Genomic DNA, 17,925 nt, shown 5'->3' with positions numbered 1-17,925 from the left:
TGTTAGCCTCATAGCATAATCAAGAGGGTAACGATTTGGAAGCAAATTAATTGATCAGATGAGCCGTTACAAAACATGAGCCCATTTTATTAGGAATTATTTTTAATGTGAACTACAAAAACAGAAAATGACAGCATCATTATAAGACTAGAGTCATCATCACACTGCACAGGCGTGGTCTACCATGAATTCCATTGGGCAATGATGGGAGAAAGGACACACAGGCGCAATATATTTTTTTACAATATAAAACAGCAATCCATTTCATACTCAACATGGCAACCAAAACTCTCTCCCTCTTCTTCACATTGAAACATTCAGACGGGCCCGTCGGTCTGTCCACCCAGTCAATCTTTATACAACACTGTGTAGAGAAGTAGAAGGGGAGGGAGGGACATAGGCTGGTCTTGGAGGACAGTTGAGGGAAGGGTTGTGATTAGTCAGTGTTTGCTCTTCTTTGATTTTTTGTGAGACCGGTGTGGCGACCTGGATTTGGAACGGGACTTTTTAGTTGATTTCTTGGGTGTCCTGGACCGCGACCTCCTGGACCGTTTGGGTGTGCGAGGTGATGAGGGAGACCTGAGAGAACAAACGTAATAAATCCCAATTACTACTACAGCCCGACCGATGCCAGATCTTTGGATCTGATCCTAGACCGATTATTAATGTTTTGACTTTGTCAGTGCGTTTGACTTTATTCAATTAAAGTTTCTATTGAGAAAACTAACCTCTTATGCCCTGTACAGTACAATAAGTATTGTGAGCTGGCATAGATCTGCCATTTTTGAAACTTGAAATGTTTCTCCTAAAATTGGGACGCCAGGTAGTGAAAGGCATAATTGCCAATACCGATGTATTTTTAACCTGGCCTATCTGTCTGCTTCTAATTACTACTTGCTGTGTTCAGCTAAATTTCCCCTGCCGCAGGTTTATCTTACCTCTTGGAGGACTTTTTGTTGCTGGAGCGAGGGGAGTCTTTGTGGGTGGAACGAGAGGACACCACGTCTTTAGAGTAGGAGCGCTCTGACTTCTCGGAGCGCTCCGACCTCTCTGAGCGAGGCGAAGGCGAGCGGCCTCGCCTGGTACTGCCCCGCGTCGGGCTGGGAGACCCACTGTGACGTCGTTTCCTAGCAACCAGAGGGGGAGTTGTGTGTCAAAATATACCAGAAAATAGAATAGAAATACATTGTAATCAGAACAATAAACCTAATCACTCATACTGTACACATTCTTGCAAGAATACACTGTTGAAATGATTTTGTTAACGTTTTACTGAAGGAAGAGAAGCTAGGAGGAGTAGTTTGCCTCAGTCTCCTATTTACCGATTAAATTATTGGCTTAGGAATGCGACAATTATTTTATAATATAATTCATGAATTCAAGGCTTCGTGGGGTGTTTAATTAATTGGAAATGTGTAATTATTTGGGTGAACTACTCCTTTAATTTGTTTCGGCATGTTGTCAAAAACACTAAACTCTTCATTCAATAAAATAGTTCACTGATTCAAGTCATTTTAACCATTGTTGCATTGTCTTCTTGGGAGTTGCTGTCAAACCATTGTATGGGATCCTTAATACCTCGATTTATCTTTCGACAATCACCCCTGTTTTTGTTTTGCAGCCTCACAAATAAGTCATACTATGTCATGAAAACATCATACTATTCTTTAATTTAACACATTTGGCCTGTTTTTTAAATTTTTTTCTTACAATTTAGTCATTGCCAATTCCCCATGTGCACTGTGGTACCACTGTCAGGAATCTAACCTCGCTCAATACCACGCCCAGAATGTCATACTACACTTTTCGCACATTTTAGACGTTATAGTATATGACGTCAAACCTTTCTTTTCTGGTTGGCGTGTCCTCTTTTTCTTTCTCTTTCTTCAGCTCTTTCAGACGGGTCTCTGTCTTCTTCTTCTCCTTTTCCTCCCTCTCTTTCTCCCGTTCAAGTTTCTCCTTCTCTTTTTCCTGGAGGGGACGAACACAGTAAAATGACAGTGAGGTGCATTGTCGATTGTTACCATCTACAGCAGTGGTTTTCAACCCTTTTCACATGAAGGTCCATTATTTGGTAGCCACGCCCTGAAGAAGACAAGAGAGTCGAAAGTTACGGTCGGCGTTAGTGGCTATGTTAACACATACGCTGCCCTTTAAAAAATTACATTTTCAGGCCAAACTGCCCCCAGTCTCCACAGACTTCCATGTAATCCATAGTGCCTGGATCATGCACGCCCATGCATAGATCATGCACCACGTGTGTGCACGCTGTTCACAGCTTTCAAACAAGAAAATCTGCTTGGAAATCCGTTCAAGCATTGATGAGATTGCAGCCATTATGTTTTCGTCAAATGTAAACAAACATGGCTGCCATGTTTGGGGGAAAAAACGGCCCGGCAGCGTCAGACAACAGGAATAACAACAGGAATAACTGGGGAAACGCGTGAGGGGGCAGTCATTGAGTTAAAGGCTTTTTAGCTATTCCTTGGCTCGTGAGTCCCTTGATGGGACCCCTCGTCGATTTAACTCTATTAACTTTAAGCACCTTAAACACCACAGGACTGGAGGTATCACCCTGCTGCTAAAACTCTGAAGCACTCGGCTCATCTTGTTCCTAAGGTCCATTATTTATTCTGCATTTGAGCCACGGACCACCATTTGACGCGTGTATGTGTCTCCCGTAGGAAGTGAGGCCGATCGCCCCCCGCTACCCCCGCCTCCCCGTTCTTTGCTCCCAGACCACGCCCCCGACCGTCGCGATTGGCCGGCTGTACTCTGCTGTACTTCCTGGCCATGTCCTGTTACTGTTGTTGTCGCGTCGCACTAGTGCTGTCACGCGTAGAAGGATGTTTGAGAGAGATGAGATTCAATTTATTGTCAGTGTACAGTACAAGTACAGTACAGTACAGCGAAAAGTATTTTCACATCTCATACGTGGAGACGTTTGAATACGCGGAGACGTTTGGACTTTTGGAAAAATGACTATATAAACAATGTATACTATTCTAGTACTTTTTAGTCCCACACTGCTCCCACTGCATTGATGAAGTGATCACTCAGGAGAGCACTTCACACAGTACAATTTATGTATTTAGCAGGGGTTGCAACGACGCGTTGTGAGCTTGTAGATCTGCTATACTTTTTAGTGTGGGACTAAAAAGTACTAGAATAGTATACATTGTTTATATAGTCATTTTTCCAAAAGTCCAAACGTCTCCGCGTATTCAAACGTCTCCACGTATGAGATGTGAAAATACTTTTCGCTGTACTGTACTGTACTTGTACTGTACACTGACAATAAATTGAATCTCATCTCTCTCAAACATCCTTCTACGCGTGACAGCACTAGTGCGACGCGACAACAACAGTAACAGGACATGGCCAAGGAAGATCAAAGAAGGAACGGACACCAACGTAATTTTCGTCATTTCAGGCTCCATGGGACGCCGCCATGACACTTTGGCCACCCAAAATTAACATTAGCGTCTATGAGCACTTCGTCACTTCCGCCACCCAAAAGTGGCCACCCGGCGTGCCAACTTCCGGGTGTTGTCTGTTCCTTGTAGATATTCCTTGGACATGGCCAGGAAGTACAGCAGAGTACAGCCGGCCAATCGCGACGGTCGGGGGCGTGGTCTGGGAGCAAAGAACGGGGAGGCGGGGGGCGATCGGCCTCACTTCCTACGGGAGACACATACACGCCCATTTGACATGATTTAGCCTCTCAGACCCCAAAGTATTTTTTGGATAAGATGTTGTCCACAATACCATCCTGTTTGATATTGGTCCCATAGGAGAGAAAACGGCCACATGTATTGGCTTTGGCTTGGATCAATGGAAGTAGTATACTTTAACCTCTAAATATCTTTAAAATCCTAGTGTTCTGCCAATTATTTGGGGCTCCACTTGCAATATTCTCACGGCCCGCAGGTTGAGAACCAGACATCTAGTGGATACCTTCTGTAATAGTTTGTCCCTGTAGTGTTCCACTTGTTCCTGAATGCTCTGGCCCGCCTTCTTTGGCCTCTTCCCCGACTCCAGCTCATCTTGGAACTTCATGACTTTGACCTTGGGTGGAAATAAATGAGAAAGAGAAAAACAACTCCTGTTAAGGAACTGGAATCGGTTTTTATCACAGTAACAACCTCTGTGCACAGTTTGCCCTCAGAACTATTACTGGACTAAGAAATGGCACCGTTTTGCAATTGGGTCAGTCCAGATGCTGCAATTTGGAGATAATGGTTGCAAGGAGTTGCATTGGTATGGACTGGCCTTAAAGGATCCCAACCCTATGTGTGTGCGCAATACGGGAGACAAACAGGGGCGTCACAAGGGGGGGGAAGTGGGACTGAGTTACTAGGGCCCAAGGTGGAGGGGCCTTAATTATTTTATACTTTAGCGATTGAAAAATAGCAGATATACAAGCTCACAGTGCAGCACCGAGTGCCACACTGCAAGCTTGTAGATCTGCTATTTTTGAAAAGTCGTGAGAATGTGTGCAAATCTTTGAATATGTATTTTTTTAAGCAAACATTTGTAACTCAAATTTTGCTTCTGGGGGGGCTTCTTTTGCTTTTTCAAAATATCTCAGAAGGATTTGAAATATTCAAAGATTTTCACTAAATGGGTTAAACCCCCTTCGCCTATGAAGAACATTCATGGGGGGCCCCACAGTGAATCCTTGTACCCACACCCAGGGCCCAGAATTTGGTGCGACACCTCTGGACTTAAACAGGACATTACTGTACCTCTATCTCTCTCAGCTTGGAGCGTTTCTCTTCGTTCATCTCAGAGTACTTGGTCTTCGTGTCCGAGTCATCTCTGATGGGGTTGAAGTAACTCTGCTCATCGGAGCGGGGACTCCTGTCCTCATCATCACTCTCATCCTCATCCCTGCAGAGGATGAATTTATATGTTAAATGATTTAACAGACTCATCAGGAAAACCATTCCGACAAAAAGTTTAAAATCCAATTAAACTCACTTTTTTGTTTCTTCTGGTGGCTCAAATATCTCCCATTTTGAAGTGGTCACAGCTGAATCGGCAAATACAAAAATGAGCACCACAAAAAACATGCAAATGATGGCAACAATGTATAGATATTGCAATTCAAATTGTTATGGCATACTGTAGGGCTATCTTCATATTGGAAAAGATATTTGCTTTAGTCTCACCTTGAGCTTCCAACTCCGCCTCATCCACAGCCTCCCACTTAGAGGGCGCTACTTTGAAGGTTGCCTCTTTGGAGTGATCCACTGTAAGAAAGAATTCAATTATTTAAGTCCATTCATTACAGTCAGCCATATATGACCAGACCACATGTCATGGGTTTAAGCAACTAATAAGGCCATGTAGACTTTGATCCCTTTTCAGGTTGTTTCCTACAAGTTTGCATAAATGCCAGAACAACAGAAAAACACTTCGACCTCTTCTACTTGGCATGCACACAGATTTCTGCACATTTGGTAACCTTGGCAGTTGTCCTTAGAGTGATTACAAGGTACCGAGACAAGAATGCTGTGGCCAAGGAGATGGTGAACATTAAAATACATTTCTCCACAATATTGGATATTTGGCTCGGGTCACATAAGAATCAGGCACCAGCATTTTGAAAAGGCCTTTTTCCCGTCCAAACTACAGCGCGAGATCTCCCTTTTAATATGTATCCATTTTCAAGTATGTTTTTGAAAATATTTGTTGTCATTGGCCAAAATCTTAGCGTTGGATCAAAGGTCAAAATAGAGAAATGTGGCCCTTCACATGTATTTGCTTATCTCAGGGGTTTCTGTAACTTACAAGGTACACCATCTATGTCCTCCTCCATGGGCTTGATTGGGACACCATCCAGGTCGTCCAGTGGGGCTCCATCGATGGGGGCACCATCAATGATGGCCGCATCTATGGGTATCCCATCTACATCCTCCAGCGGAGCCCCGTCTACAAACTCCCCAATGGGAGCTCCATCAATGTCCTCTGTTGGCTCAGTCTAAAAAAACAACACACATTATAATTTAAGTGACTTGAGTCTTTGAAAGCACAAGAGTGTACAAAGGTGAGGTTAAGGTTACTGACCTCTACTACAATGGGAAGGGGCAGGGGCTCTTTTTCTGCTGTGAGGTTGACCAGACCCAGGAAGATGTTCTGCAGTTTGATGAGGAAGGGATCTGGGTAAACAGCCCAGTCTTCCCATGCCCGGAAACATGCCATCACCCGTTGCTGTCATGCAGAGGAACACAACAGCACATTTCAGAAACAAGGAATGACATGTCAATTGTGGTCATTATTGGGAATATTTGTTCTTTTCATCGGTATTTGGAGAATATCTGGTAGGGGTGCAACGGTTGACCGGACTAATAGATCGCTATTTTAGCAATTGTTATGAGACACTGTTGTACATCAGTATAAAATAGGGCTTAAGCAGTTAATCAAACAAAAAAAACAAAAAATGTTACAATGTGTTGCTTCTTCTAGTTAGATAATCAATAGTTGCTGCCCTAGTATCTGGTACCTTGAAGTTCTCAGACTGGAGGTGACCCTGTATCGATTTGTAAGTTGCATTGAGGTCTGCGAAGATCTGACAGAGTTTGGTCTCAAAACTGTAGAGATTAGGACAGGTAGAACAGTTTACATTTGAGATAATTAGATAAAATTATGTGTATGTCTTTGTCTTTTGTAACCATTTCCTACAGCACAAACATTTCATAACTTACAATTTTCTGTAGTAAGATGCATTGGCTACTTTGGCTGAAGAGTTATACAACACATCGGAAACCAGATATAACCGTGCAATCTGTAACAAAGGAGGAGGGGCGGACATTGTATTCAGCTTGGGTTAAATGCTGTAAATATAAAATAATTCATGTGATAAATCTTTAGCAAACCAACCACGGCAGATAACACACTAACGGTTAAGTGTCTTACCTTCTTTGGGAGGGGGGTTTTAAGAATGGAGAGGGACTCTGTAATGCACTCCACTATCTCCTCTGCAGCTTCGGCACGAGTGAGACAAAACAGCATGGCCTCCGCGATGTCTCCCTTCCTGGGAGTCAGACCCCGCAGCATCTCCTCTAGTTTATCACGCTCGCTGCACAGATGAGAGAGGGAGGTCAAGCAAAAGTAGCACCAGATGACAGTGAAGAGGAATGTAGTCTAGACCAGGGGTCTTCAACGTTTTCAGGCCAAGGACCCCTTAGCTGAGAGACCGATGAAGCAGGGACCCCCTCTACATGTTGTATAAAATGGTGTTGCAGATTTTAATCGATTTCATAGGTAGACTCAGACTCGCTTGACAGCACTGTCGCCATTCGATGTTGGATTTGTGTTAATGTGTTTTTTCATTTAGTCATTTAATCACTAAAATTGTCGATAATTGACCGATCACTCGGTACTTGGTCTGCTCTTTTTTTACCTCTACACCCAACCCATTTGCCGAAAATAGCCGATCTATAAGCTCTCAACCCTTGCAGCGTGAGGTGTTGGGGAGCTTGTAGATCTGCTATTTTAGGCCAAAGTTCTCCTCAGAATAGGGAATGCGAGGGTTCAAGTTCATCTAAAATAATTATCCTATCACACAAAGATTTGGCGGCTCCCCCTGTAGTAACTCTGAGGATCCCCTAGGGGTCCCAGACCCCCTGTTGAAGACCCCTGGTCTAGACATACAGATCATCCCAATTCTACACAGCTTTAAGTATTTGCCAATAATAATAAAAAGGACTGTACTCTTCTTTTAAGGAGCCTTTCTTGGTAGAATCCTCCTCATCCTCTTCTTCTACTCCTCCTTCCTCTCCATCGTCATAAGGACCATGGAGGTATGGGTTCAGAGGGGGAGGGCGCCAGAAAGACCCGTTCTTAAACATTCGGAAGTCCTCTGTGCGCCATTTGGTTGGAGCTTCTCCCTGTATATGTTGAGACACATGAGGAACAATTAGTCTACAAGACCAACTCAAAGCATGGTGAACTGCGATATACGAGTAAACATTTCTAGCTTGGCATGAATGTTGCCCGAATGTACACTTGCATATTTAACAGATACCAAACCTGTAATATGGAGTACAGCTTCCACCGATAGTACACATGTGCCGGGCTCTGGTTTTCAAATAGAAACCTGAAATATAAAAATACTTATCGATGGCTTGCAAAACCAAAAATAACATAACCTGTATTAATGCTGTGTTCACTTCACACTAGCAGATACAAAAGCTTGTGGACAGCTCATTGTCATCAAGCGTACATCTGTGTGTGGGCGCGACGAGCAAGAACAACATTAAAGAAAATGTAAAGAACGGGGAATTAAACTGCTTGACTGAAAGTATTTAGTTTTTCACATATTACAAGGAAGGAGAGAGAAGGTGAGTGGAAATAGTTAAACAAAAAACAGGATTTTGATACTTCACTCTTTGGAGCGCTGAAAAAGGTTGAAGCCAGCTCAACTTTATTTTGAAGCTTTTGTGTCAAAACCAAAAGTGGAGGGTGTCATTGATATCCTCACGTTGCTTGCTTCCATTGATAATGGCTTGTAGCCTGTCGCTTTGTAGCTGCCAGTGTCAACGCAGCATAATAAAGAAACATGAGCTGCAATGTTGCACAATAAAAGCACACTCACCTGTACATGGGGTTGTTGATTTCTCTATTCATAATCATAGCTTCAAACATTGGGCCCTCACGCACCACAAACTCGATCATTCGGTGGATGAGAGAGAGCAAATTCCTATAAGAAAAACACAGTTAAAGCAAACAGATTCAGAGTAGCCAGACTTGACTCATACCCAAAACCTTTCTGTTAACCATGACTATGCCTCTGGGCCTATTAACACTTACACACACCAAACATAAGAAAAGGTACAGAATACAAATCTTTTCATTATGAGATCTTATTTTGCTATGCTAAAACTTAAACTGGATTCTTAAGAATTAAAATATATAAAATGTAATCCAAGCATAACAACTCATTTATTGTCAGTTCCTCTGCCCTGCCTGGACCCCTTCCCTAGGCATCTACCCCCTAAGATGAATTTACACAGAATGGGGAACGGTGAAGCTGAACTGGATGGGGGAAGAATATGAGGGACATTGCTGAGAGACTGTATTTGCAGACAAAGTCCGCAAATACAGTACCTTTTCAATGCCCACTCTCTATTCCTGACTAATGTGAAGTGAAGAACCCAAGCAGTATAGGATTGTTGGCCTAAATAGGCTAAACGGGACATCTACTGGTGGATTTGGTGAACAGGATTTCATTTGCACCGAAGACAGTGGAAATGTTATGATTACAGCTCCGCAGAGACTTTTTTTGAGAGGTCTGGGAGGAAACTACGGTATGGTGCGAGTTGGACAGAATTAGCCTAAAGTGGCCAACAAAACAAGGATGTCTTTCATTTGACAACACAGATCACATTTACTTGTATTGGAGCCGACCGTACCAATGGCGGTGTAAAATTCTGTATACTTTCCCAATCCATCCCATGATGCTTTGCAGGTCCCTCGCTGCTGCAGACAGTTCAACTTGTGCTGCTCACCAAGGCCAATGTCAAAGGTCATAGAGACTAAAATAATGGGCGGTTTGGATTTGTGGCCAGGGGCCAGGTTTACTGAGCCCCCGATGGAAGTGACAGAGGCCAAAGGGGCGGACAGTCTGAGTGAGCAATAGTCAGAGAGCAGCATCGCATAGAAATATGGACTCGACAACAACTAGGCTATGAATGTGTGGTACCAGCATGCAGCGCTTAAAACCATGACAGAAGTACGAGTTTTGGACAATTGTGATATAAAAGTCTTCTCACTTGATCTTGGTTTAAAGAAAAAAAAAAGAAAACTAAAACTAAATCAAAATGCAACTATTGCTGACATTTATGATGAATAATTATAAGCTGAACTATGTATAACAGTGTGTACTACAGTAGGTCCGTCATAATTTGCCAAAAATGACATTTGAGTATTCCTATATAAACCTGAATTAACCTTTCAAATATTTATATATGTGCTTTTACTGGTATGACCAATATGATGAAGCATACCCACTTAAATACATTAGGTATATTTATTCAAACATAAACATGTATTTTAAAGGATCCGACATACCTAGACATTGCAAACTAAACAAATAAAATACTGAGATGTCATAAATCTTTAAGACCTCAGTGCAGACCATGCACACACTCACTCTGTCTTTCTGCACCATGGTTGGTGCTGAGAACACATTCTCTCAGTGAGATCAAATTAATTATTAATAACGCATACGTTATTCGATAGCTTCATTTTTAATAAGGCTGGGTAATATACTGGTTTAAATAAGTAGTATTGTTGAAACGAGTTGGAGTCCTCTGCTTTAAATATGGTGATAAAGGAAACATGGAATAAACACTTTCAACATTTACATGAAATGGGAAATATTCAAGCTATTGACCAAAATCCAAGGCATTTCCAACACAGGATTTTTTTTGATTGCTCAGTGTGAAATTCCACTCTCTGAGGCCGAGTTGGGATGTGTTCTCATTATCACAACGATCGGCTCGTTTCAGGCTGACCTACATTTTCATTTTGAATCAATGAAAGTGATGTAATCCCTGTCCAGGCATTTAGTGGACCGGCCTTAACCTGCTACAGCCATAGATAAGAATAGAACCGTGATCTGGCCCAGGGCCACACAACAAAGTCCTGAAGCATACAGCCAGTGGCGCTTTTCTTTTTCACATTTAACACTAATTTTCATGTTCGAATCTCTGTTTATTTTTTAAATGTAGATATATGTTTGAAACAGAATATTTTGTTGACAGCCCTAATATATAGTACATACGTTTTAAGTGTGAAAGAGCTTGGCGTATTCCTGACCAGACAAGTGTACACAACAGCCTCAACTATTGCTCACCCATACAGAACAGCCCCCTGTAGCATGCAGTGATCCAACTGATCAAACTTTTTGCTTTGATATGGGTTGTTTTTCTAAGATTTTACACCAATTAAAACAAAAGAAAAACATGTACCTTTCTGTTGGGATAACCACTTTGACTATGGCTTGCGACAGAGTCTGTATATGAAGTCACATCAGATAATAAACATAGAATATGTGAGTATTGTTAAAAGGCAACAGGTGAAAAATATAAAAATGCATTGAAAACTGCAAAGAGACAACAACTTTCCTTTACTGCCGTCAGTTTTATAAAATGGTCAATAAATCCTTCTCTCAAAGCTCTAAACATTTGTAACACCCTAACCCTAGAATGGCTAATATACCATACAATGCATGCATTCCATACACAGCCATAGAGCACTCAATGCAATTTATTGGGTATTCACCCCACAAGTAATTGATGCTACTCATGGTCAGATCTTTTCCAAGCTAAACACTTTCCCAAGAGCTTCACGTGGACCGCATTCACTTCCTTCTTATGAGCGCATATGTAATCACAAATTGCCAGGTGCATTGCGGTTAGTGCGGACCAATCGCACCTGGCAATTTGTAATAACTTATGCGCTCACTGAAATAAGTATGTGTACATAGTGCTGCTAAGAACACTCTCCCGTCGAATACAGAGAATGTAGTCTGCGTGAAACTTGTGGAAAAGTGGATTTATTTTTCTTTTACACCAGTCACAGAAATGTATTTTACTTAATAAAGCAGTTGGAAGTGTTCTATGAATAAAGCAGTTGAATTGTTCAATGGCTGTGTATGGAATACCTGCAATGTATGGAATATCAGTCTTTCTAAGGCCACAATAGCCTATATTACACACACTTACCATTGATGAACTAACCATACACACCACCTCTCTGTTGCACTAAGCAATCCCCATACACTAACAGTAATCCACTCAACCCACCCTTTGAGTAAAAATGCACATCTAGTGTAGTTCAGTCAACAGCATACAAAGCCAATACTCACAGAATCTAACAGCTAGAAAGCTCGACTTATAAAGGCCTAACAGCTTACCATCAACATGAACACTGACTCAACCCATAACAAATAAACCTAGGCTGTCGTGACGAGTTACCTTGTCAAACTCCTCCTTGTTTTTGGGCGGAGGGAGAAGGGCCGCGTTGGGGTTCTTCAGCCTCTCGCGGGGCTGTGCGTTGAAAGGCAGGCCAGAGGGGGGTGGAGGGAGCGTGTGCTCCATCATGGCAGGAGGGATGTAGATGGGGTGCGGTGGGATGGGCACGCCTTTGCCCCATCCGAGCTTCATTTCAAAGTTCATAATCATCTTTCCTGTAGTTAGTAGGGAAGGAGGAACAAGTTAATTTCATTTAATCTGAGCTACAATAACAAATGGGGCGGTTAAAACGTTTTTTTGTTATTTATAGATGAGAGGAGAGAGCAGCTAAGTACCATTTAGATTCTTGAGTGCTCGCTCAGCATCCCTCCTGTTCATGAAGGCCACAAAGCCACAGTTCCTCTCCCGGGCCCTCTCCTCATCTGTCCTGGGCCACATGATCTTCACACTGGCCAGGGGGCCATAGCGACCGAACTCTTGACACAACATCTCCTCATTCATCTATCAAACAAGACAGACACAAATGTTATTTTAACATCAAATTATTATATTTCCTGATGAATCCATCGATACACCCCGAGTAGTGACCCTCATTATTATTAATTCAAGGAAAGTAAATAAACTTCCATTACTGTATGGTGCATTATGCAACGCTAATTCACCTGTGGGTTGATGTTTCCTAGATACAGGTTAGTGGTGGATGGGTCGCCGACATCATGGGAACCAGGTGCGGAGTCATCCAAAACTGCAGAAACAGACAGGAGACAGTGTGCCTTCATTAAAGCCGTCTGATGGAATAACACACCTTCTTGGCAAGATGAGGATATTCAAAGCCACTATATTAAGTCAAAATTACCACTGGACGGACGGTTTCTTCTTGAAGAACCATCCGCTAAAAGAAGCAGAAAAGCAGTATAAATTTTGTTTCAGAGAAAAATGGGAAAGCGGGGTGGGAGGGGGGGCACAGCAGCATGGCAGGTGGAGGACTGGTTTATGAGTTAGTCCCAACTAGCCTAGAACGGTGCCATGGCATTGGTCCGAAGGTTCATTAGTCCGAATCTGTTAAGAATACTATGCCTAACCCTAACCTCAGTAACTCTAACTATTCGGACTAACGAACCTTTGGACTAATGAACCTTCGGACTTATGGGCAGTCCCCCCTAGAACATGGTTTGTTTATGCAGCGTGAAGACTTACACGCGCGTCGCCCATCCGTGCCAGACAGAGGTTCAAAGCGACTGACGCGTCCTTTCAGCTTGTGTCTTTCATCCCTTTCTTCCTGTATTCTGTAAGACAGGTACAGTATATATTAACAATAATACTTGAGAGGGAGTGCTTTAATGTGAGATATTGGCTGTGGTTGTAAATCAGCACTAAAGTGCCAATATTGGATTGAATTATACTCATGGCCATGCTATAGCATGGCCATGAGTATAATTCCCATTATACCCAAGTTTCATTAATTATTAACTGCCTAAGCCTGAGTTTCTCAAGTTATTCCTGATGTCTTTGCGTACCAGGCCTGAGTTTCCCTGAGCCATTAATCAATTAGATATACAATCTGAAATCGGATTGCTGATCCGCGGGGCCTAAGTGCCCCAAAGATAGTGCTTCCAGACCAGAAGCGGAACCAGATATGCAATTTTGGGGGCAGGACAACACGTTTCCCTGTGGCCACGTTCTGCTGCGTTTACTTCCTTGTTACACAGCACACACCGCTAGCATGTTTTAAGATGAGGTCTTTTGTAATCACGAACGGTGATCCGTGCACGATGGACACGCACGCGCCCGCGTTAAAAGGTAAGAAAATCGTGGCAGTAAACGCGAAAATCTGTTTCTCTGGGCAGTCAATTGAGTTAATATTCATGATTATAAGGCAGGAATAGAAAAAAACTACTTTAGGAACTGCTGGCATTGCAGTGGCCATTGCCAAGTTACAGTTAAGATAAATAAGGTGAGTGCCTTTGGAGTGCTAAATCTGTTGAGATTTGCACTCAAAATGCCCCTGAGGCAATTTCAACGTGGGTATACATAATGGTATAATTTGCATTTATGTACAACCAAACCAAAGAATGGATTTGAGTGACAATGCTTACTGTTTCAGTTCTTCTTTGAAAAGCTCCAGGTTGCTCTTCTTTTTCTCCTTTTCGGTGGCTTTCTTCGGTGTCTGAAAGACGGACATAGGAGCCAGCATGAGCAAAAAGTAACTCACTTGTTCACTGATTTAGCAACAAGAAATGAGTACTGACAACAAGTTCTGATTTTACATACATGTCTTTTATCCAATTGTAAAAACTGGGGTGGGGTTTCCAGTGGCAAAAAACTTTTTGTTGTTTGGGATTGGGTTTCAAATCGAGACTTGGGCTTGTAAAGCTTTCCTTTCTTCTCATCAGCTGCAGCTTCCTCTGTAAGCAAACAAAGATGAAATTCAAGGTCAAATCTTTGTTGTACAAAATGAAAATTAGGTTTTACATTGATAAAATACTGCAATAGACAAAACATGCGTAATATACATAACATTCATACGCAAATTGTCAAGCAAAAGTATCAGCTCCATTAAGCTCACAACTCGTGACATAGTGAGCTTCTAGGTCTTCTATTTTTGATATTTCTGAAATGTTTTTAAAGTTAAATGATTAAGGCTCCATGTGCTTTATAAATATTTAACCAATTAAACATTATCAACAGTTGTGTACAAATTAGGGCTGGAGCGGTATGGTTTAGTTATCATGGTTATACATCACTGCAATTCACTTGCAGTTATTGCACCCAGCTGTATACATATATAATATATTGGATCCATTGGAATGTGTTTACAGTACAGAAGATACATACAATGATATAATCAATATCATTCTATAACACACAACAAAAAATGTGCATTGGTAAGATGAGTGGGGATTGTGCTTCATGACTGCATGGTACACAGTATACCACATGGAGACTGTGTCGTCGCCTAAATATTATAAGCCTTTACCTTTTGATGCATTTGCAATGCCACCCCGGACAAAGGCCTTGACTTTGCCATCCGCTCCTCCCTCAAAGGCAGCGAGAAACTCTTCATAAATCTCTGCCGCTGCACGCTCATCCTCCTGCACACAGAAACCAATATCAAAACCTCTGACAGGCAAGTTATGCGTTTCAACAATGAGATGCATATTAATCACTTAAAACCTCCAGACTGACGACGGGGCTACACCTGCGCTTTTCACTCGCGTCAGTGCGTACGTGGGGCGTGCACGTTGTCTTCGCGTTTTGGAAAGATCCAATGTATATCAATTCAGCCGGCTACACCAGGCGCATGGATCGCGCGAACCCCAGATACTCATTCCCTAAAAATAGGATCGGTTCTATTTTTTACACGCACGTATGCGTTTTGTACAGACTATCTGGTCTCCCGCACATATACTCCCTCCTTGATGTAGCCAGGGGCTTTTCGCACACGCACAGACAGCTCACGCATAAATGTTTCAAGTGCGTGGCCAAATTACAGCCTATCAGGAGAGAGTATCCATTCATCAGCTTAAATTAAATAGTTTCCAGTCCGAAAAGAGTTTGCAATATTTTACTATTGTACATATAGCTACTGTTGAAATGTTCTTCTTGTACTTCAGTTCCCAACATGACCTACCTTTTTCTTTATTTCGTCCTGTTCCTTTTTACTCAGGGTTCTCTTCGCAACTGCCATCTTTCCAATGCTAAAGGACTTGAGTTTGCTCTCCAGCAGCGCCTGAATAGATGTAAACACAGCGTGGTTGGCCGTACATTAGTACAGATAGACAGCACCTGCCCACTATACACCAAGACATCAGAGACACTAGCTGCAAATTGCAACACTAGATTTTTTTTTTAATCTGGTGAATCTAGGGTTGCAATACCTCCCATATGGATTCAATGCATCAAAACGTTTGCTATCTGATTGTATTAAACAACGTCAAACTCACCAATATTACGGCTCTATGGGAAGCTTGAATTATGCTCTTTCTATCTGCAAAGTGTTTGTTTCAGAAAAATCCACCGTAGACATGTTATGAGTTACTTTCTGTCAAGAAATCCGAGCAGACATGTTTTTTTCCCCTATAAAGTGTTGAACTTTGGAAGCGCTTGTCTCAAATACCGCAATGTCCCGTTGCCTCCAGCATTATGTGATATTTAGAACCAAGTGGTACACAGGACCGTTGAGTGACTTCCTACGAGCACTTCCAAACTCCAATACTTAGAAGAAATAATCACCTGAACTGAATTTCTTGACATAAAGTAACTCATAACATGTCTATAGTGGATTTTTCTGAAACAAACACTTTGCAGATAGAAAGAACATAATTCAGGCTTGGCGAGTTTGGTGTTGTTTAATATGCAAGTGATCAGTATGGGAGGTATGCAACCCTAGATTAATCAGATTACATAACAATCTAGTGTTGCAATTTGCGGCTACAGAGACACATACTTCCCACAGATTACACACACCCAAAGTGAGTTTGAAAACATGATCAATGACTCCAATACCTACAAGGAGAAATACAACAATGTGCGAACACAACCCAGCAGCAAGATTTTGCAATAAAAGGCATAAATTAATGAAATAGAACCACCCTACGGACACCAAACCATTAAGTGACATCTAGACGTACTGCACATACAGTATAAACAGAGCTGCTACCTTTAAACGTATTTTAAATCTTAGTTTGTTTGTTTTTTGTAGACTACTTTAAATTGTTTTGACGAAAAATGCTTTTTGTCCCAAAGTGACTGCAAAGGATTGCTACCATTTGTTTCAAAATGCTTTACACTCTGTATATAAACATGTATACACGACAAAATGTGACAGGTCTGTTTACACAATGCAGAACCCCTCCAACTGTATATATTATGTTCCCCCCTGAATTGAATTGTAAACAAAGCATGACTGCAGCTAATACACCACCCTGACAGCGGCCTAGCTGTTAGCTAAGTGCAGCTGTGCTGCTTGCTTGGCGGTCAATGGCATTGGCTATTGTATTGCGTTAACATTCACATTACATTCACATTACAACATTTGTCACGTACATCGGAAACAAAATGCTCACTACGCATCGTATGAAGTTAAACGCTCCCGTAGGCTACGTGTGATATGTGACTTTCTAGTTGGGTAAGTACTAGTAGTTAACGTGCAGTGGATGTGGACATGGCCTGGCTGCCACAGCGAGAGCGTTAGCTTAGCTCCACCTAGCTAGTGTGGCATACATAGAGCGGCCAAAACGTTAGCGTCTATCTAACCGTTAAAACTCTGTCTGAGGGCTACACAGGCGGAGACCGTTGCGACGAACAGAGCTCAAAGGAGATAACGTTCACCCCTATGACAGACAAGTAAGACGATTTGTACACATGTTCGAGATAAATTCACCTTAGCACTAGCTTTTTGAGAGCTAGCAGACGTTCGGTCCGCCATCTTTTGTTGCACTGAAATCACAGTCGATCATCGATAAGAAGAACCGCACACGGCGGACGCCCACTACTAGTCATGCAAGCCGAACGCGGAATCGTCGATCTTTAAAGGTAGGTAGGGTAATGTGGTTTTCTTTGGTTAAAATACGTGTGTTAACTACGGCTTCACCACTTTTCAACCTATCTTCATGTAATTGGCAGATTTTTTATTTTTGTCTCCACCAGCCGAAGGCAGGGGGAGAGTATGTTTTCGCCCCTGTCTGTGCGTCCGTCCGTCCTCCAAGTTTGTTAACAGCTAATCTCCGGCACCGTTGGCCCGGTCGCTGCCAAAATGGGCACACACACTCCCTGGATGCCAATTCAGAACCTCTGCCCCACATTTTTCAAATGGCCCTGTTCTAGCGCCACCATGAGGCCGAGGTAAAACACATTTCTGTACACTACTCCTACAGATTTTGTCCAAAAATCACGCAAATCGGTAGACAGTATCTCTGCAGTCATGTGATCGACAAGGATC

General features: G+C 42.3%; 1 protein-coding gene across 3 annotated transcripts; it reads right to left on the bottom strand.

Annotated features, from left to right (window-relative positions):
• Positions 1–72: 72 nt before the first annotated feature.
• On the bottom strand, positions 73–17,423 carry u2surp (U2 snRNP-associated SURP domain containing). 3 transcript variants are annotated; one of them, XM_080752081.1, is made up of 26 exons: positions 17,368–17,423; positions 15,616–15,714; positions 14,962–15,076; positions 14,256–14,389; positions 14,081–14,151; positions 13,182–13,270; positions 12,841–12,876; positions 12,647–12,729; positions 12,320–12,485; positions 11,988–12,199; positions 10,980–11,023; positions 8,603–8,707; positions 8,038–8,104; positions 7,720–7,895; positions 6,922–7,084; positions 6,711–6,790; positions 6,509–6,596; positions 6,073–6,216; positions 5,797–5,986; positions 5,175–5,255; positions 4,984–5,035; positions 4,749–4,893; positions 3,958–4,068; positions 1,844–1,971; positions 939–1,127; positions 73–579 (listed from the first exon to the last, which is right to left on the bottom strand). In XM_080752081.1, the coding sequence occupies exons 1-26, from the start codon at positions 17,410–17,412 to the stop codon at positions 441–443; spliced, it is 2,952 nt and encodes a 983-aa protein (XP_080608207.1). In that variant the 5' UTR covers positions 17,413–17,423; the 3' UTR covers positions 73–440. The 3 variants fall into 3 exon arrangements, with proteins under 3 accessions (XP_080608207.1, XP_080608208.1, XP_080608209.1); XM_080752082.1 differs by lacking the exon at positions 12,841–12,876; XM_080752083.1 differs by lacking the exons at positions 10,980–11,023; positions 12,320–12,485; positions 12,647–12,729; ... (5 more) ...; positions 15,616–15,714; positions 17,368–17,423 and having other exon boundaries at positions 11,988–12,012.
• Between the last annotated feature and the right edge of the window lie 502 nt (positions 17,424–17,925).

The sequence above is a fragment of the Nannobrachium achirus genome, assembly GCF_963921795.1.
Source record: "Nannobrachium achirus genome assembly, chromosome: 21".
Taxonomy (NCBI): Eukaryota; Metazoa; Chordata; class Actinopteri; order Myctophiformes; family Myctophidae; genus Nannobrachium; species Nannobrachium achirus.
The sequence above is the reverse complement of the archived record's forward strand: the minus strand, read 5'-3'. Positions and strand labels throughout refer to the sequence as shown.